General features: G+C 52.1%; 1 protein-coding gene across 2 annotated transcripts in view; it reads right to left on the bottom strand.

The window, feature by feature from the left end:
• Window positions 1-21,585, bottom strand: part of COX17 (cytochrome c oxidase copper chaperone COX17) — a 70,841-nt gene that overhangs the window by 24,803 nt on the left and 24,453 nt on the right. For both annotated transcript variants that reach the window (XM_085620727.1, XM_085620728.1), the window contains exon 2: window positions 10,562-10,703. In XM_085620727.1, coding sequence (XP_085476853.1) covers window positions 10,562-10,680 — 119 coding nt within the window. In that variant the 5' untranslated portion in view covers window positions 10,681-10,703. The remainder of the gene's footprint in view (window positions 1-10,561; window positions 10,704-21,585) is intronic.

Raw genomic sequence — 21,585 nt, 5'->3', positions numbered from 1 at the left:
TTGCTGTAGTTGTAATGTTATTTGTTGTTTTATATATCTGGATGCATTGACAGAAGCAGCAAAATACCTTGGCACTATGCTAAGCAAAGAGTTTTAGCTTATGTGTTTAAGCCATACCCTTAATTACATCGACCACGCCCTTTGAGAGATCATCTCCCCCCACCCCCCAGTTTTTTCGTCGCACTTAAAGCTCTGACCCCTGACTATACCCATACTTCCCGTTGAGCCCCAATAATTTATTTGGGACACTCTTGACACTTCTCAACAAGTGCGCATTTATTTCTCTCACCAAGACTCGGTCGCTTTTAATGGGAACGTGAAAAGGGGATCCACGCACTTGATGTAAAGACTACACGAAAAAGTTGGTCGCCTGAAATAAGGCTAATGGTGCCGATTTATAAAAACTAAAGAACAAGAAAGGAAAACCTAGATCTAAAATGAAAAAAAACTCACCAAGTGACCGCGTACTGAAACCAATCTGACATGTTTTGCTCCATGCAAACAGCAAAGCACAGGCAATTAAATGTTTGCACACCATTCCATGAGGTGGAAGTAATTGGGAGGTAGCCTGCAGCTCCCTGGGCTCGGACAGACATTGAAAATTAATAATAAGCGCCTTCTGATGTCCAGCAGTCATTGAAGCTACGTTGGCCAGGAACAGCATCAAGTCTGAATAGTGACCTGACCTGCGCCGACCTAGTGTAATAACATTGATTCAATATTAGCCGATGCGCCCAGGGGATTTGCTGATCAGCAGTACGGGGCGACGGATGAAAACAAATACATTAGCAAATAAATGTGCTTTTTCACCAAAGCGTCAGGTTTCGTTCTAGTACTGGAGGTGCAAGGAACAGACTTGAAGCACATGGGGCGCCTTCTGTCTTGCCACTATTAAAATCGCTACACCAATTGTCTGTACAGTTGTCCACGCCGTAAATTCTCTCTCCCTTCCTTGACCGTAAGGTACTTGGTGACCCGGAAGCTTAATAGATTAAAAGGTTTAGCACAACCAGCACTGCCGAAGTTCTTCTACGGGCCCGCCATTGAATGAGGTGTGAGACCGAGCTCCGACCAGTAGTTTATCCTCATTAGGAGCCATGCCTTCAGCATGCTATTCCTCCATGACAACTCGAGACATCGGGGCGAGATGGAGTGGTTTCACCTCTGACCCCGTGTGGCTCAAACCAGACTGAGGCTCGCTTTTCTCTGCCCTGCTGACTTAGACGGTAATATGGTCTGGGAACGCTTAGACTCACTTGTAAGGAGCTTTCTCACGTTCTGAGAGAATGAAGGATGTTTTCAATCATGCGTGCGCGTCCATGACACACTCGCGTGAGTCGGAGGTCGCCTCGTAAAACAAGGGGAGGTACAGAATATGTGATGTTTTAAATCACTCGCGTGAGTCGGAGGTCGCCTCTTAAAACAAGAATCAGCAATCTCAGTCTAAGTTTCATTAAGGACCCGGACTCAGAGGTACAGCGCTTTCCACAAGTAAGCAGCAATATTGTGTCTGGGTCCTTGTAAAACCGCTGGAGACTGGTCACACGAGTCCCACAGAGTCGCTTCTAATTGGCCGAGATGTATAGCCAATCAATGCATTCTCGATTCTGATTGGTCTTCCTGATTTTACCTCGAACTGGCAAACTGCGGTGGAGGTGTAGTTTAAACTAGCTCGTAATATAGCGTGCAGGCGCTGCTCTGCCCGCACACCTGCTCCCTATCCACCCTCTCAGCAATGAATAACGCGCCAATGCTCATATTCACCTGGAAGGGCGGCTTCCTGTCCCCGGACACGAGCTTCAGCCCCCGGGAGTTCAGCTGAACGAGGTGGAGTCCGAGGTCCTTGGCGAGGTGTGCGCGCGCGTTAGGCAGCCGGGGATGCGGTGAGGGGGATCGGCAGCGGCGAGGTGTGTGCGTGTGTCTGTGCGCGTCTCAGAAGTGCGTCCACAGACCCCGATCGCTGCGCGTGCCCTGGTCTGTCTCCCTTGGGAGCAAACACGGCAACAATAAGTCTCGTTGGCGGCAGCGCTTCGCGCTGCAACGCCAGCGAGACCTAAAAAGCAGAGCGCCGCTACCGGGCTGGGGCAGTGACGAACAAAAACGTTCCCAGCCCAGGTTAAAGGAAAGGAAGTGGCATGCTGTCCACAAAAGGCGCATTCCCAGCCATACACAAGGAGTCACCACAGCCACCTGCCCAATTAACTGTCAGAAGGCAGGTCCAATTGGGAATTCCGGCCAAGGAGATAACTTGCGATGTATCCCAATCACACCGTAAAGTGCTCAACATCCATCAAACTGCTGCCGTGCAAAATGCACATCGACAGGAATGCAAAGAGCATCAGGACACTGGGAGTTGGAAGGCAGCGGAAAGTGTACACCGCCCCCTGGGAGGCAGGACAGGAAGGAAGATCTCAGGACGCAAAGAACCTCCGGGCACCCAACCGCAGGGACGGGAGAAGAGGCGTGTAGGAGAGCGTCCTGTGCCGCACGACTCCTCAGAAAGATGGCGTGTCGGCAGAATGCGGAGCAAACCGCACCACATGCTCGATCTCCACCGGAGCAGAGACGCGAGCAAACCGAGGTGAGCCCGCAAGAGTAGAGCCCCAAGCCGCCAGAGCCTGCTAGTGCAGGACTAAATACAATAGCAGAGCCCAATCCCGCAGGGCCTCATCCTCAGGGCAGAGGGACCCGCTAGAGCAGGACCTCACCCGACACTTACCTGAAACACATCCTTGGGGAGTCTGCAGCGCAGAACAAAACAAACAGGAGATGGGGTGGGTCGACCCTCCCCTTATACTGGGTCAGGGTGACTGAGGTCGGCCACGTTGGAGAGAGATGGGGGGCATGGGATGCTAATTTGCTTTGGAGGGTTCTAGTGTGGAGCTAAAGGTCACTTTGTAACTCTGGTGGAGAGGAAGACTTACGAGGAGGTAATGAGTTTCTCCTACTGTCTTACTGCAGGCAGCACACGGGTGCCCGCTTTCACTTTAATCCGGGCGCCTGGCATTAGCTGAATCCCCCACCCACCCTGTCGCTGCTTAATCTCGCCCTCGTGTCTGTTTCTCCCCCCCAACAACCAGACCTAAAGCCCCGCACCCTCCACGAGACCGTCTTTTCTCTTTGGGCCAATAGTGTGTACAATGTTTTTGAGGGGAAAATAGACATAAGAGCTCCGTGGACCACCCTCAATACAACAACGTTTATAAAGCGCATCAGCTACCTCAAGCAGAGGTTTCCCGGCGCTAGCGTGATCCAGCAAGACATGGGCGGAAGAGGATGACAAGCAGAACAAGGTTTCAACCTAACCACGGCTAAACAGCCATGTGTTTAAATCTTTGCTGAACCCCCTTCAGCCGGTACAAACCGAAGTCTGTCAGGGAGAGAGTTCCATAATCTGGTTGCTACTACTGAGAGGGCCCTGCCACCCCTGCGAGCTTTCGCAAATCAGGGAACGCACAGCAGATTCTGTGAGTTAGAGCGTAACGGGCGAGTTTGCGGATAGGGGCCGATGCGATTTTTGATGTAATCGGGGCAGCTGCCTTTCTGGGCCTTGAATGCAATGTCAAGGCCTTGAATTCGATCCGCTTCAGAACCGGCAACCAATGCAGCGGTCTGACCTGCGGAGAGATGTGTTGTCTGAATCGCACTCTTCAAATGAATCCCGCAGCGCGACGTCATAGGAGCGGGACACGTTCTCCTTAACTAACCAATGGGTCATGTCATTGTTGAAATACCCAGAACAGGAGCCTCCAGACTGTTCTTGCTTGGGTATCACCAAGGTAATAATCAAACAGCAGCAACACTCTATGATTTATTAAATAATTTTGAGGGGAGATCTCGACAGGGAATTAAAGTGTTTTTACAGCGGTATAAAACCAGCTGCCAACGCAGAGTAATGGTTGCAGGCTTTCGGGAGAGTCAGCAGTAACAGAGGGCTGCGTGGCCATCTAGTGGTGAGTTTTGAGATTGCGGTTGGATTAGAGGAAGTTTGGTGTTGGCTACCGCCAATATGATTGAAAGGGAGCAAGGAGTGCTCGGAGACCCCAAATAAAGGCAGAAATGCCAGAACGTTACTGAACAGCCCATTAAATACAATTGTAAGGCCCATATACAGCCAGAATCCTCACTCCTTGTTTGCATCTTACATTCTCGTATCACTGCTCCTACTGTGCCCCCCGAGGCCGTGCATCTATACTGTGCCCCCCGAGGCCGCGCATCTATACTGTGCCCCCCGAGGCCGCGCATCTATACTGTGCCCCCCGAGGCCGCGCATCTATACTGTGCACCCGATGCTGCGCATCTATAATGTGCGCCTCTGCGGCCTCGCATCTATACTGTGCATCCGATGCTGCGCATCTATACTGTGCCCCCGAGGCCGTGCATCTATACTGTGCCCCCCGAGGCCGTGCATCTATACTGTGCCCCCCGAGGCCGTGCATCTATACTGTGCCCCCCGAGGCCGCGCATCTATACTGTGCCCCCCGAGGCCGCGCATCTATACTGTGCCCCCCGAGGCCGTGCATCTATACTGTGCCCCCCGAGGCCGTGCATCTATACTGTGCCCCCCGAGGCCGCGCATCTATACTGTGCCCCCCGAGGCCGCGCATCTATACTGTGCCCCCCGAGGCCGCGCATCTATACTGTGCACCCGATGCTGCGCATCTATAATGTGCGCCTCTGCGGCCTCGCATCTATACTGTGCATCCGATGCTGCGCATCTATACTGTGCACCCCGAGGCCGTGCATCTATACTGTGCCCCCGAGGCCGTGCATCTATACTGTGCCCCCCGAGGCCGTGCATCTATACTGTGCCCCCCGAGGCCGTGCATCTATACTGTGCCCCCCGAGGCCGTGCATCTATACTGTGCCCCCCGAGGCCGCGCATCTATACTGTGCCCCCCGAGGCCGTGCATCTATACTGTGCCCCCCGAGGCCGTGCATCTATACTGTGCCCCCCGAGGCCGCGCATCTATACTGTGCCCCCCGAGGCCGCGCATCTATACTGTGCCCCCCGAGGCCGCGCATCTATACTGTGCACCCGATGCTGCGCATCTATAATGTGCGCCTCTGCGGCCTCGCATCTATACTGTGCATCCGATGCTGCGCATCTATACTGTGCACCCCGAGGCCGTGCATCTATACTGTGCCCCCGAGGCCGTGCATCTATACTGTGCCCCCCGAGGCCGTGCATCTATACTGTGCCCCCCGAGGCCGTGCATCTATACTGTGCCCCCCGAGGCCGTGCATCTATACTGTGCCCCCCGAGGCCGCGCATCTATACTGTGCCCCCCGAGGCCGTGCATCTATACTGTGCCCCCCGAGGCCGCGCATCTATACTGTGCCCCCCGAGGCCGCGCATCTATACTGTGCACCCGATGCTGCGCATCTATAATGTGCGCCTCTGCGGCCTCGCATCTATACTGTGCATCCGATGCTGCGCATCTATACTGTGCACCCCGAGGCCGTGCATCTATACTGTGCCCCCGAGGCCGTGCATCTATACTGTGCCCCCCGAGGCCGTGCATCTATACTGTGCCCCCCGAGGCCGTGCATCTATACTGTGCCCCCGAGGCCGTGCATCTATACTGTGCCCCCCGAGGCCGCGCATCTATACTGTGCCCCCCGAGGCCGCGCATCTATACTGTGCCCCCCGAGGCCGCGCATCTATACTGTGCCCCCCGAGGCCGCGCATCTATACTGTGCCCCCCGAGGCCGTGCATCTATACTGTGCCCCCCGAGGCCGCGCATCTATACTGTGCCCCCCGAGGCCGCGCATCTATACTGTGCCCCCCGAGGCCGTGCATCTATACTGTGCACCCGATGCTGCGCATCTATAATGTGCGCCTCTGCGGCCTCGCATCTATACTGTGCATCCGATGCTGCGCATCTATACTGTGCACCCCGAGGCCGTGCATCTATACTGTGCGCCTCTGCGGCCACTCTGTATTTCAGATAATGTACCGCATTTGCCGCTTGTTGCTTTTGAATTTAATTAACAATGCTTACCAAGGCTGCGCTCCTTCACTCCAGAGCATACAGACTGAGCGCCAAGAGGAGTCTTCAGTTTAGCGAATGATGCTCTGGTCTTGGGTGGGCTGCGCGGGCCTCCGCAACTCCCTGCTGCGATGCGCACTGAGCTGAGCGCTGTGGTTACCTCACAAGGGTTTTTGGAAGAAAACTCTTTTTACATTTATCAAATATCTCATCTAGATAACAAACAGCATGGAGAATAGGACGGCTATCAGTTCATCTGTAAAGTTCTTTAGAAACCATTATGCGCACCTAGGAAATTATGTGCAAAGCAGTTTTAACTGGCTCTCAAGATCGACCCGTAAATGTATTCTGATAAAGTGCACATTTTAAAAAGTACCAGCAATTCGAAGGACTGCAGGCATGGAAAGAGTGCCTGAAGGATAGCACGATAATAGACAAGGAGCAATCCAGAAGAAACCGCTGTAGCCCACCATGGTGAGAGCTCAAACAAAAGAGAGGAGGGGTTCACGCTTAATATGTAATCTACACCTGAACCTGCTGATGCGCGTGGCCCCACACCATGATGTGAGAAGACATGACGAGTGTTAGAAATGGGATCTCTGGTTGGCTAAGGCTTGGGCCAAAGCCAGGCAGAGACCACCACTCTAGTCAGGGCAAGGAAGTTACACGCCAAAGATAACCCCTGCTCACCCCCTTGGTAGCTTGGCACGAGCAGTCAGGCTTATCCCGGAGGCAATGTGTAAAGCGTTTGCGCGCGCACCCAGCAACAACACCCCAGGCCCACCACAAAAGAAACTCCACACAAGGTTATATATAAAAATAGCCTTTGTATTATAATAAACACATTACATTATAATCACATAATTTACACTGTGCCAACTGGCACTTGGCAGAATTTTACAGGGGACTATTTAGACAAGACAGGGCCACATGGACCACTGTCAGAATTAGCACAAATCACCAATTGTAAATATAGAACATATACCAACTGTAACACAAATAACTGTAGAGCACAACCAGTAACTACTGGCGCAATAATGACTTCAGCATTATCACAATAGAATCAGGTTTAAAACCTATCTTGTATACATCACAGGGGCATAAACACATTATTCAATCTCTCACAAGTCTAACGCATTAGACCTACCTCCTAAGTATAATTACACTAGGGGCGTACATCACACAGGGAAGTATAATCTCCCTAACATAAACCTAAACGGGTAAAACAACCTCCTATGCAGAAATCATATCTAGAGGTATAAAACACAGGGTGCGCAAAACATACTACACACGGTACATTTCCTAACACCATAATATTCTTAGCACATTGATCACATTAGGGCCTGGCGCCCTACAATCCCAACAGCCCCCCTGGCCAACCGGCCATCTCAAACAGTGGGCTCAAATGCCCTGTGTCCCCCAAAGTCTAGGTGCGCTGCAAGGGCAGCGAAAGTCAAGGGTGCGCAATCTGCGCAGTCCTAAACGTTGCAGCTGCCCACTACTTGCTGGGCAGCTGAGAACAATAATCTGGGGTCTAAAGGGTGCAGCTGCCGACTACTTGCTGGGCAGCTGTAGATACTCAAATGCGGCATGGGCTTGTAGTAAAACAAGAGGGGCCAAACGTTGGAGCCATCTGGGGCTCTAGAATAATAATGTTCCCTGGAGCGCACGGGCTCCTGAAACAACTATGCGCCACTAACGAAGGACTGGCCCTGAGCACTGGGGCGCTCACTGGCGTTTTACATACCTGAAATATGCAATTGTGGGAGCCATGGAGGCTCTAAAGATAACATGCCCCCAAACGTTGGAGCCATCTGGGGCTCTAGAAACAATTATGCCCCGTCGTTGGAGCGGCCCGCTGCCAGACAGGGCCACTCTGACTCTGCCTCTCCCCACCCGGACTCTCTCGCACACTCACTGGCTGGGGGGGTGGAGGCAGAACTCGGTCTCCGGGGACTCTTCTCTTGCGGGGCTCTCTCACTCCTGAGAGCCTCGCTGGCATCGGCGGCCTTCACCCGGGCCCCCTCCTGGGACTTAACTCGCGGAGGCGGGGTGGGCTCCCGTCCCCTTCGTATTGAACTCCTCATTAGCGTTTTCTGGCGGGCCAGATTTCCACGACGCCTTCTCCCGGCCGGGGGAAGGCGGAAATGGCATCGGCGAGGTCCCTCCCAGAGTCAGGCAGACGCGCCGGACTTCCTTACGCGATCGGGCCAGTGGCGGTGATAATTTCTTGCGGCAAAGTGCGGGTGGGCTCCCGCCACAGAAAGGAGGCATAAGCGGGGGTGGCACCCGCGAAGCAGGCAAAATGCGGGGTGGGCACCCGCCATAACCACCAAACGTATAAGCGGGGTGGGCACCCGCAATACACCAGACAGAGCGGGGGAATCCCTACGTCGGGATTCCCTCGACAAGGATCGCCGCCCATCGCGGTACGGGAAAAACAAAGCGCTCTGTAGGAAAAGAACCAAAGCGCTCACCCAGCGCTAGGGGTAAAATACAAAGTCCTCAGCCATCAAAAATAATAAGTCCTTAGGAATGAAGGGCAGGGACAGTCTCCCGGCCATCCTCAGGCCAGGCAGGAGGGTCCAAAAGAAGTCCTCCAGCATCCAGGGCATCCAGGGGCTGGGCAGGGCCCAGGGAGGCAAGCCTTCCCCTGGGCCCCAGCAGCAGCTCGCCCCTGGCAGATTCAAGTCAGAACAAGAACATTTTCATGGGGTCACAGCCCCTCTTTTAGACACAGAATCCTTTGTCTCCAAAGGTGCAGGGAAGGGGCGAACCAGATGCAACTGGTTCCTGAGCACTTTGTTTTGCTCAGCCCCTCTACCTATTCACAGGACAGGCCAGGGACATCAGACGCACCACAGGGGGCGGAGCCAGCATTGTGTAGGGAAAGCCCAGCCCTATTCAGGTCCCAGGTGTACTCCTCCCTGCCATCAACATGCAGATCTCTCCACTCACCACCGGGGCAGACCCATCCTGACTCCTGGAGACAGACACACCAGCCAATCGCAAGCCAGACAGTCACTGCACATTTATTATACAGACAGGCCAGCTTCTAGAAGTGGCACTTCTACACAAGACACCGTAACGCCGCACACATCATTACGCAGCATTCACTCACAAGTTCGCACATACCAAACTCGACCCGCACTCCTCTCACATCAGGACTTAACACGGTCATTCAGATCCCCCATGCATTCCTATGGGAGGGCAGGTCAGTCTCACTAAAAATACACAGAGCGCACGCACTTTCCACTGGGACACAGTGTAAAAGCGCCTAGAGGCCTAAAACCACTGATGCAACATAGGAAAAAGGCTAGGATAAATGCAAAAAGTTCTAGGGGTGAACTTGCCAGAAGGGCCAAGTCCAACAATGAGGAAATAGGGGGCCCGAGGAAGCAACTGCTGGGGGACTGAAATGTAGTCTTAGTTGCATAAACACTGAAGCAAGGCCTAAAAATCCGATCGAATGTGATAAAACGCTCCTCTCTCCTTCTTGTAGGGGCGGCTTTAGCAACATGGAACAGGCAGTATGCACTGGGAACCACAGACTAGCGCTTTTTGCTAGAACGCTACCAAAATAGCCAAGTCAGAACACCAGTCCAGGGAACCCCTGAACCTGACAATTGGGTGATGATGTGGGTACAACAGGAAGGCTGGTGAGTTAGACGCCAGCTCAAGTGTACAACCTCAGCCAGTGAGGATGGCCGTCACAGCACGCGGTGCTTCTCTGCATCAAATTCTTGATCGGTTCGATATGTGGTGACACAAAATCAGTTTCAAGGCCTTGCCCCCCCCCCTCCATCCCCAGGAGGGATAATTATTACAGTAGGAAATAAAACATCTCTTATGGGAACGGAGACAACCCGTGTGTCTGATTAAGAAACCTCTCACTTATCTGTAGATGGGAGGGGTTTCACAAAGCGCAGACAATTGTCCCGCAAGAGAGGTCAGTATCATTTTCTTTCCCAGTGCATGAGACGGAGGGAAAGGCCGGCCTTGCTTGGTAAGTGATGCAGACAGACCTCAATAAATAAAGGGAACACGAAAAGCAAAGGTAAAGTCAGGAAGCTCTATGTACTCCCTCCTTTTTTTGCAGAGGAGCGGACAGCCAAAGGTTTTGATTAGTGCGTATGGCATGTCCAGTCGAAATGTAAGTATTTTTGTTTTGTTAGGTCTTTGCTAACCATTTAAACAAGCATTTGCAATGCAATAGGTCTCACATTTAGTGAGTTTGAGCGATGACATTGTAAATGAGAATGACTTTTTTATGTTTTGTTTTTTAAAACATAAATGAAAGACATGGTCATTTATAATACCAATAGCTCAAACTCACATAAATGCGAGACCTATTGCATTGTAGATGCTTGTTGATTTAGTTACAATGTGTTACCTTTTTACTTGTTCTTTCATTAACTACTGTTGGGTGATTCCCGAGGAGTAGTTTCTGTCCAGAATCATAGACATATTTTGGAAAATCAAGTGGCCTCACTTTTCTGGCCCCTACTATGTACTTGTGACACTTTGTTCACACGCAGGGGCGCGGAGCTGATGCGGTTACACCTACCAGGCGTCCCGGGCTTTCTTGGTCTCCGGACAGGCGCAGCAGGCCTTCAGGGGCTTCTTCTCGGCTGTCTCAGGGGCTGCTGCCGTAGAGTCACAGCTCGCTGCAGCCATTCCAGACATCTTCAGGCGCTACAAAGGGTGAGCTGTGGAGGTAAAGGAGGCGGATAAGCATGACGCAGTCAGTCAGAAGTATCGCGACTCATCAGTACAGTGAGACGGTACAGAACAGGCATCGCAGCTTTGACAACGTTTGTTTCTTTATTGATTGTTTCAATTGCCTATTTTTACCCCAGATCCTGTGAGGAGTAGCCCAGCTTCCAAAACATTCATGACATTGCCTACGTCTGTGTACCCCAGGTACAGAGGGTACGACGCGGCCTTCAGACAGACCCTGTGTCCATTATGATATATGTGAATTAATGGGAAACAAAAACTGCGAAAACAGATTGGAGGAAACCAAACCATGGAAAACCCACTTTTGGGGAAAGACAATTTCAAGGAAATACAAATATATTGAACATTGATGGAAACATTTTAAAGGAAAGAATTTTAAGGAAAAACCAAAAGTGCGTTGCACCTGGGTGGAGTTTAGGACTAGTGAGGGGGGTTTGGGGTTCAGGGATGGTAATTGTGTTTAGAGGTGATCAGGGGCATTAGGGGTTAAAAATGGGTGGAGTTCTGGCATAAAAAGGTTTTTTTAGTTATCCGGGAACAGGTTGGCTTTAGGAGTGGTGTGGGCCTTTAACCCCTTCGACGCTTATGACGGAACGGTTCCGTCATGCACGTCGGTTGGGCTGTGCTTATGACGGAACCGTTCCGTCATGGCCCCGCCCGCGCTCAGAACCTTCAGCACTGCGCGGAAATCCGCGCAGCGCTGAAGGGGTTAAGGGTTTACCAATGAATGGATATTAGGGGTGCTGAGGTATTTTTAAGGTTCAGGGATGAGTGGAGTGTAGAGGTGATGAAGGGTTTTTAGGGTTCATGGAGGACCAGAATTTAGGGATTAGTAAGAGTTTTTAAAGTTAAGTGATGGGTAGAGGTTAGGAGTGATACGTTTTTAGGGTTCAGGAGTGGGTGGGGTTTAGGGTAGTGAATGGTTTTAAGGATTCAGGGATTGGTGGAGTTTAGATCAAGAAAAAAAATAATAGGTTCGGAGAATGGGTAGAATTTATGGGTGGTAAGGTTTTTTTTTAGGGGTTGTGGATGGGTGGTCTTTAAGGGTGGTGAGGGTTTTTTGAGTGTTCAGGGATGGATGGAGTTTAGGTATGGTGAGGCATTTTAAGGGGTCAGGGATTGATTGGGTTTAGGCATCAAAAGAGGATTGTGGGGTTCAGGAATGGGTGGAGGTAAGGAGTAGTGATGGATTTTACGGTTCAGGGATGGGTGGAGTGTAGGGGTAGAAAGGCTTTGAAGGTTCAGTGATGGGTGTAGTTTAGGGGTCAGGGATGGGTGTAGTGATGGGCTTTAGATTTCTGGACGGGTGGTGTTTGGGGGTATAAGAGGCTTTTAAGGTTCAGTGATGGGTGTAGTTTAGGGGTCAGGGATGGGTGGAGTGTAGGGGTAGAAAGGCTTTGAAGGTTCAGGGATGGGTGTAGTTTAGGGGCCAGGGATGGGTGGAGTGTAGGGGTAGAAAGGCTTTGAAGGTTCAGTGATGGGTGTAGTTTTGGGGGTCAGGGATGGGTGGAGTGTAGGGGTAGAAAGGCTTTGAAGGTTCAGGGATGGGTGTAGTTTAGGGGTCAGTGATGGGTGTAGTTTAGGGGTCAGGGATGGGTGGAGTGTAGGGGTAGAAAGGCTTTGAAGGTTCAGTGATGGGTGTAGTTTAGGGGCCAGGGATGGGTGGAGTGTAGGGGTAGAAAGGCTTTGAAGGTTCAGTGATGGGTGTAGTTTTGGGGGTCAGGGATGGGTGGAGTGTAGGGGTAGAAAGGCTTTGAAGGTTCAGTGATGGGTGTAGTTTAGGGGCCAGGGATGGGTGGAGTGTAGGGGTAGAAAGGCTCTTAAGGTTCAGTGATGGGTGTAGTTTAGGGGTCAGGGATGGGTGGAGTGTAGGGGTAGAAAGGCTTTTAAGGTTCAGTGATGGGTGTAGTTTAGGGGCCAGGGATGGGTGGAGTGTAGGGGTAGAAAGGCTTTTAAGGTCCAGTGATGGGTGTAGTTTAGGGGTCAGGGATGGGTGGAGTGTAGGGGTAGAAAGGCTTTGAAGGTTCAGTGATGGGTGTAGTTTAGGGGTCAGGGATGGGTGGAGTGTAGGGGTAGAAAGGCTTTGAAGGTTCAGGGATGGGTGTAGTTTAGGGGTCAGGGATGGGTGGAGTGTGGGGGTAGAAAGGCTTTTAAGGTTCAGTGATGGGTGTAGTTTAGGGGTCAGGGATGGGTGGAGTGTAGGGGTAGAAAGGCTTTGAAGGTTCAGTGATGGGTGTAGTTTAGGGGTCAGGGATGGGTGGAGTGTAGGGGTAGAAACGCTTTTAAGGTTCAGTGATGGGTGTAGTTTAGGGGCCAGGGATGGGTGGAGTGTAGGGGTAGAAAGGCTTTTAAGGTTCAGTGATGGGTGTAGTTTAGGGGCCAGGGATGGGTGGAGTGTAGGGGTAGAAAGGCTTTTAAGGTCCAGTGATGGGTGTAGTTTAGGGGTCAGGGATGGGTGGAGTGTAGGGGTAGAAAGGCTTTGAAGGTCCAGTGATGGGTGTAGTTTAGGGGTCAGGGATGGGTGGAGTGTAGGGGTAGAAAGGCTTTGAAGGTTCAGTGATGGGTGTAGTTTAGGGGTCAGGGATGGGTGGAGTGTAGGGGTAGAAAGGCTTTGAAGGTTCAGGGATGGGTGTAGTTTAGGGGTCAGGGATGGGTGGAGTGTGGGGGTAGAAAGGCTTTTAAGGTTCAGTGATGGGTGTAGTTTAGGGGTCAGGGATGGGTGGAGTGTAGGGGTAGAAAGGCTTTGAAGGTTCAGTGATGGGTGTAGTTTAGGGGTCAGGGATGGGTGGAGTGTAGGGGTAGAAACGCTTTTAAGGTTCAGTGATGGGTGTAGTTTAGGGGCCAGGGATGGGTGGAGTGTAGGGGTAGAAACGCTTTTAAGGTTCAGTGATGGGTGTAGTTTAGGGGCCAGGGATGGGTGGAGTGTAGGGGTAGAAAGGCTTTGAAGGTTCAGTGATGGGTGTAGTTTAGGGGCCAGTGAAGGGTGTAGTGATGGGCTTTAGATTTCTGGGCGGGTGGTGTTTGGGGGTATAAGAGGATTTTAGGGTTCAGGAATGGGTGCAGTTGAGGGGTGGGGAGGGGTTTTTAGGCGGTAGGGACTGATGATGTCTAGGGGTGAGGTGGGCGCAGAGATGGGTTATGTTTGGAGGTGCTAAGTCAGAAAAATAAAAGCATCTAAAGTAATTGTTTGACCATGTAAAATATACAGATTTGAATGATGTCCCCTGAAGTAAGGCACTGAAATAAATACCTCTGACAGACAGCGTTTCTCAAAGCAAGAGCTGCAACCATTGTCATGACACCGTAACAAATGAGCCTAAGTCAGCATGTAAAAGCAATTTCGACCAAAAAACAGACATTCTATGAATTGGTTTGTATGAAATGGTAAATGCCTTTCATTTTGAAAACGTCCATTGAACAGTTTAGCTGAAATGGTTTCTCAGTAATGGCGTTCCATGAAATAGTTTTTCTATGAAATCCCATATAACCGTCTATAAACCTTCATGACGGATGGAACAGGATACAGGACTCAGCCTTCAGCCACACTGCGCACGCAGACTCCAAGGGCACATTACTGCTGGTCGGGGGCTGCGGCTATGCCCAACGCCACTGGCCACAGCTTGAGGCCAGGGCCTGGACCCTGTGTGCTTAGCAGAAGAACGCTGCTCCCGGGGAGTCTCCTGCCCCATACCCTGAGGCGGGGTGGGGTATGGTATTTATCCACGCTCCCCACCCTGCCCCGATAGTAAATACAGCTTAAGGCTTTCCAGCCTTCAGGCAGCATCGTTTGATTTCTGGCCCGTTTCTCTGAGATTTGTCAAATAGTTCCCGATTGGGGAGGGGAAGGGGAGGGTGTGTGTGTTTAAGAAAAATAAGTTAGAGGGGAGTAAAATAGGTTTAGAACAGAAGGTGTGAAAAACCTATCAATTTCAACAATGGTGAAGCCACTCGAAAGTCTTTAATCCTTTAAGTTATTCTTAAGGCGGATGAGAAAGGTGATATATGGCGCACATGCATTTATTTCAATATCTCCTGCGTGCGACATGTATGACGCAGCGGCTGCAGGATCCATGCACCACTTTCGAAACGTTCGAGGCTTGCTTGTGTAACCTCGAGGGCGTTTCCTGCAAGTGTAGAGCGACTTCACCACCTCTAACTGGATCTGGGCGACCACCGCCTGCGTGCCCACCACAAGTCATGGCGAGGGAGGCCATGGGTCTATTCATAGCTACGAAGAGCCATTCCTCATTCTCAAGGCCTGCCAGGCCGCCTTGAAGGCCACTTTTAGAACTGCACTGATGACACAGAGATACTCCCTAGATTAGAGCAACAGGTTCATACACATGATTACAAACAAGCACTAGCAAAGGCAATAAGTCTGCCTTATGAGAGAAAAAAGTGCTATGTGTGGATGGGTAAGTGTATGAATGTGAGAATAGTCCAGTGGCCTGATAACGGAAGAGAGGAGGGAGGGCACAGTTCGATCGATGAAGGAGTAATGGCGCACACGGATGGAAAACAGCGCCTTCGATGGATGGCTGGATGAAAGGATGAGCAACTGAATAAATGAAGGGACACGGTAGAGAGAAGCAAGGGTCACAGTGGGGGGCTGGAGCAGTAAGGGAGTGATGTGCGAGAAGGAGCAGCGCAGGGGTGAGTGAGTTGAGCATCATTGATGGCTAGAATAATGGGAGAGTGCATAGAAGATGAAGGGTCCAAGGGCAGTGCGGAGAAACAAGTGCGGGAGAAGGGACAGGGGATGGATGGATGGATGGATGGATGGATGGATGGATGGATGGCGGGCTGGCAAAGTGAAGGGGTGATTTGAGGGATGAAGTAAGTAAGGCAACTGCAGAGTGTAGCGGACCAGCCCACTATGAGGGATGGTGACGCTGGGACCGACAGTGTAGAAAGAAACAGAGGTGTAAAGTGGGGCTCCGGTAGAGACAAGAGAAAGTGCAGTGAATGTTGCAGCAAGTACTGAGGCTATGTGTAGACCGTGCAGTTGGGGTAGACTAGTGTTGTTACTCTGGCCTGTCCTGCGGGTGGAGACGGTGCAGTGTGTGTCGAGGTTCCTGCTCCAGGAGGAGGCAGTGTACTCTGGCCTGTCCTGCTGCTGGAGACGGTGCAGTGTGCGCTGAGGTTCCTGCTCCACGAGGAGGCATTGGTTGAATGTTGCAGTGAGTACTGAGGCTATGTGTAGACCGTGCAGTTGGGCTAGACTAGTGTTGTTACTCTGGCCTGTCCTGCTGCTGGAGACGGTGCAGTGTGCGCGGAGGTTCCTGCTCCAGGAGGGGGCAGTGTACTCTGGCCTGTCCTGCTGCTGGAGACGGTGCAGTGTGCGCGGAGGTTCCTGCTCCAGGAGGAGGCAGTGTACTCTGGCCTGTCCTGCTGCTGGAGACGGTGCAGTGTGCGCGGAGGGTCCTGCTCCAGGAGGAGGCAGTGTACTCTGGCCTGTCCTGCTGCTGGAGACGGTGCAGTGTGCGCGGAGGGTCCTGCTCCAGGAGGAGGCAGTGTACTCTGGCCTGTCCTGCTGCTGGAGACGGTGCAGTGTGCGCGGAGGGTCCTGCTCCAGGAGGAGGCAGTGTACTCTGGCCGGTCCTGCTGCTGGAGACGGTGCAGTGTGCGCGGAGGTTCCTGCTCCAGGAGGAGGCAGTGTACTCTGGCCTGTCCTGCTGCTGGAGACGGTGCAGTGTGCGCGGAGGGTCCTGCTCCAGGAGGAGGCAGTGTACTCTGGCCTGTCCTGCTGCTGGAGACGGTGCAGTGTGCGCGGAGGGTCCTGCTCCAGGAGGAGGCAGTGTACTCTGGCCTGTCCTGCTGCTGGAGACTGTGCAGTGTGCGCTGAGGTTCCTGCTCCAGGAGGAGGCAGTGTACTCTGGCCTGTCCTGCTGCTGGAGACGGTGCAGTGTGCGCGGAGGTTCCTGCTCCAGGAGGAGGCAGTGTACTCTGGCCTGTCCTGCTGCTGGAGACGGTGCAGTGTGCGCGGAGGGTCCTGCTCCAGGAGGAGGCAGTGTACTCTGGCCTGTCCTGCTGCTGGAGACGGTGCAGTGTGCGCGGAGGGTCCTGCTCCAGGAGGAGGCAGTGTACTCTGGCCTGTCCTGCTGCTGGAGACGGTGCAGTGTGCGCGGAGGGTCCTGCTCCAGGAGGAGGCAGTGTACTCTGGCCTGTCCTGCTGCTGGAGACTGTGCAGTGTGCGCTGAGGTTCCTGCTCCAGGAGGAGGCAGTGTACTCTGGCCTGTCCTGCTGCTGGAGACGGTGCAGTGTGCGCGGAGGTTCCTGCTCCAGGAGGGGGCAGTGTACTCTGGCCTGTCCTGCTGCTGGAGACGGTGCAGTGTGCGCGGAGGTTCCTGCTCCAGGAGGGGGCAGTGTACTCTGGCCTGTCCTGCGGGTGGAGACGGTGCAGTGTGTGCGGAGGTTCCTGCTGCAGGAAGAGACAGTGTGCGTGTGTGGCAGTTGCACCAGGGATTCTGTTGCGTCAGATAATACGGTTGCCACCTGGTCGGTAGTGAAGCCTTCTGTGACTATAAGGGGTGGTGAGAGCTTCTTCACGCAGCAGCGACTGGACGCTTCTACCTAGCTGAGTTCTGGAGGAAGTGCAACTGTTCTAGTGGGAGTTGCTTGTTGAACGCTTTGTAGTTGAAAGAGTTTCTAACACACGCATAAATGAGAACCACACATGTCCACTGGAGAGCGTGGACACGTCACCATCAATGCTCTACAACGAAAGCACTCGCCGATCAAATATGAACATGTTGATAAAGAGGAAATACTTACAGCTATGTGTATATTGATTTTTAGTTTGAGCCTATCAGACAGCTCAATCAGTGCAAACACTTCCGGTCAGCTTACCAAGCTCTTACAGTGGGCTTAAAGCCCGCCTCTTGCATACCACTGGTTGCCTTTGTCATTCCTTTGCTTGCTTCTTATTTCATAGCTTGTGCTGTCCACTTGGTGTTAACTCCTCCACTGGAACATTAGCAATTTACTTGTAACCTTCCACTGCTCACTTTTAGGGAAGTGCTTTTTTTGCTTGAGCACTCCACAAGAGTGCGTGTGTTTTCCAGCTGTCTCCCTCATGGTCTTCTCTGTCCCTGTTCTGTGTTGCTCGCTCTTCTCCATGCACTTCTTTCACCCTTTAGCTGCTCTCTCTTGTGTGTGTGCTTCAATCCCCCTGCCCAGTGCTCGGTGCTGCGCTCTGTTGCCCATGTTCTTCTGTCATGTTCTCTCTCTTTGCTCCTTCTCACTCCCATTGCATGCTGCCCCCCACTCTTCCCTGCCACCCACTTATGTTACCACGCGATCCCCACATCAATGGTTTTTTTTAAACGTAATTGTTTATTTTTTAATTCACCTATCCAAGTGGCTTCCACTATCTTCAATCATTGAATAAAAAATAAATAAAAGCAAATGGTGCTTGCGTCATTCTGCTGGTGCGTGCACGCATTTTCAGGCAGGCGCACGTCACTGGAATGATGAGACAATTATACTGTCTTTTTTTGTGCAATGCTGCACAGCGCCTGACAATGTACAGTATCAAAGGTGAGACCTATTGACTTTGGCAATGCTTGATTTTGTTGTTGCTAAGATCTGCTCTGGAAGAATCAAGGTGGCAATGAGTCCTACGGGCCAACTTTGGTACAGGCTCATCTCGTGCTACCAGTTACCATCCGGTAAAATTCAATGCGAAGTTGAACAGAAAAACCAAATGTTGCCCCAGTGACCGAGTAGAAGGAAACTTTCCAAGATCCAATTCAAGATTTTATACTTTGTCAAATGTTATGATAAATCGTCAAACAAGTTCAAAGCTATTCAAAACCTGCAAAACCGAAGACGAACTCCAACCACTAATGTAAGAATCCACAAATACCAGACTTCATGACGGACTGTTCTACTGATGATGGTTCAAGCGTGGAGGGATTCAAAATGTCAGACTTAAGAGGGTTTACACAAAGCAAGCACGGGTAGGAGCAGCGGTCTCATAGTCTCCCCAGCGGCCTCCCCCCCCCCCACTGCTAACTCGGTCTCTACTCAAGCCCAGTCTACTACTCATCCTCCTCCGTCACAAGAGAAGCTTCCTTACTATCTGGTAGTCATGGGTCTCCACACCCAAGACCAGAAGCCCCCAAACATGGATGCCTCGTCCCACCCTTGAGTGGTGGTGGAGGAGTGAGACCTTCTACAGCTGGTGGATTCCAGAAGAAGCGATCCTCTCACTCGGAGCTCCACCATCCAGGGCTGGTGCACAGAGCGTGAGATTCAAATGCGAGCAGAGAGGTCACGGAGGTCTACTTCAAGCACTCCCCCGCATCCTTTCCACCATCCCCGCATCCTTTCCACCATCCTCGCGTGACACATTCCATCTCGCCCTCTTACATCAGCATCTACAATCCAGTTGGTATTGACTTCAAGGAGTGAACGTTCTCCAATTAGCCGCAGGTGTTGTCTGCATCTTGTTCTCTTAGATAAGCAACACCAGGCAAGACTCAAACATTGACTAAACAACAACACAATTAAGAAACAGAGTGGAGAGTTTAACCCCTTGGGTGCCAGGCCCTTTTCCCCCTCCTGTGCCTGGCGCTTCCCTAGCGGGTGGGTTTCATGACGAGATAGTCTCGTCATGGGCACAGAAGACGTTAAGAAAAGCATGAACGTGATCCCCTTGAGCATTGTGGTGAGCACGAAGGACAAGGGGTCCACCAGCCCTGGAGCAGAAGTGGAAGCTTTCGTTCAAGAGACTATGGAGGCAGCTCTTGTCTGCTTCAGAGCAGCAGCAGGCAGCGCGGGCGCTCTCCTGTCTGCTTCAGTGCAGCAGCAGGCAGCGCGGGCTCTCTCTTGTCTGCTTCAGTGCAGCAGCAGGCAGCGCGGGCTCTCTCCATTTCAGTGCCAGAGCATTCTGTCCTGAGAGAGAATCAGGCAGGGCATTACAGGGCAAACTGGCCAATCTAAGGCAGGGAGGCACTAGCAAGTCCCAGTCGCATCATTAGCTTCCGACTTCCAGTCTGTAGCACAATGAAGCAGCTCTTGGCTTGGAACAGGTTATGTGGCCAGTGATGCCTTTTCTTGGCATCTTAAGGCCGGCGGGCATTCTAGGGGCAGGAAATCTTGAGGGAACCTGATTTAGAAGAACAGAACACATTTCCTGTTTTATAAATTTCTCTGTGTATGTGTGGAGGTGCTGGGAAGTGGTACGTGTTGGAAGCTGGAGTCCCCGTACCGCACCACTGTCACCAAATGCAAGACCCAGGACTCCTCTCTCAACGTTAGGGCAAGTAAGCACACCGTTTGAGATAGCCCTGCCCACCCCCTTAGTAGCTTGGCACGAGCAGCCAGGCCTATCTCCAAGGCACGAGTGTACAGCACGTGCAACCACACTCACAGCAACCCACTAGTGACACCACAAATGGACGCCACATGAGTTTGATAAATGGAGTATAAACTTTATATAAGGCCACACGATACAAAAGCCAACATAGAATAAAGGGTACTATTCGTCCCGGCTGGCTGGTAGGTTCAAATCCCAATCACCGCTTTCCAAATGCTATGCTAGTCATAATACTAGAATCACACACGTTGCAATGGACAAACAATAGCGCACTGCATAACGATACAATCCTGTGCTTGGCAAAGGAGAAATAATACAACGCTTAACGATACACCCCGGTACCCTGCAATGGGAGAAATAATGCAATGCGTACCGCTACAATCATGTACTGCGCAATGAAGGAATAATTGAATGCGTCAGACCCCAATCACGTACTTTGCAATGAAGAAATAATGCAACGCACACCGCCACAATCATGTACTTTGCAATGGAGAAATAATGCAATGCGTACCGCTACAATCCTGTACTTTGCAATGGAGAAATAATGCAATGTGTAGCGCTACAATCGTACACTTCGTTATGCAGAAATAATGTCAGGCGTCATAAGACAGTCCGGCAGTTTGTTAGCAGCAATATTGGCAATGTGTATTGCGACAATCAGCCTCTTCGATAACAGTTGCCCCCCACACATATCAACGATGACAAAGTACAGCTTCTCACTCTGGCCCCAGCACTGCCACTCCTTAGGTCAGTACGGGCCCCAATCTGAGCCGAAGCAAAGACTCACGTCGCCATCAGGAATGAGAGCCCGAGAGTGTTCTTCCGAGCCCGCACCCCGCCCAGGTAGTGATCCACGTTACCTGGGGGCGCGACCCCACCTTCCTCTCCTCCTTCAGCGAACTCGGCCTTCCGTGTAGAACTTTCTCAAGGGGCCTCAGCAGCTCAGCCTGGCAGCTCAGCTCCTCCGGGGATGCCGGTCCGGGCCGCGACTGTTAGGAAGGTCTCAGGTGGCCGCAGGGCATACGTACCCCACGCCTCTGAGATTACGTTACTCCGGGTGCACGTTCACCACAGCACCCTCCGGTTCTCCTCTGGCACAAAGCCACACACACAATGCTGATGTGACTTCACGTAGACTGTGCACGTTCACCAGGCACTCCTTCCTGCAGTCTCTGTAGGCACCAAGACAAGCACACTGCGCTGCAAAGACTCACTTTCTTCCGGTGCCCACAATGATTAGCCAATCACCTCCACAGTACCAGGTTGCACCAAAGCACGCACACTGCTTCACTGAGACTTACTCCAACTCCGGTGCCCCGATATCCAGGTGCTCTTCACCAACGCCTTTGGCCGCACCCCGACACGCTCACCGTGTCAGAGCCTCACTTCTCCTCCGGTGCACTCGATGACCAGGCGCTCCTCACCAACCCCTTCGGTGCACCATGACACGCACCCTGCGCGTCCGAGACTCCCTTCACCTCCGATGCACACGCTGACCAGGCGCTCTTCACCAACACCTGCGGTGCACT

The sequence above is a fragment of the Triturus cristatus genome, chromosome 8, assembly GCF_964204655.1.
Source record: "Triturus cristatus chromosome 8, aTriCri1.1, whole genome shotgun sequence".
Lineage (NCBI taxonomy): Eukaryota > Metazoa > Chordata > Amphibia > Caudata > Salamandridae > Triturus > Triturus cristatus.
Note: the sequence above shows the minus strand (reverse complement) of the source record. Positions and strands in the feature narration are given on the sequence as shown.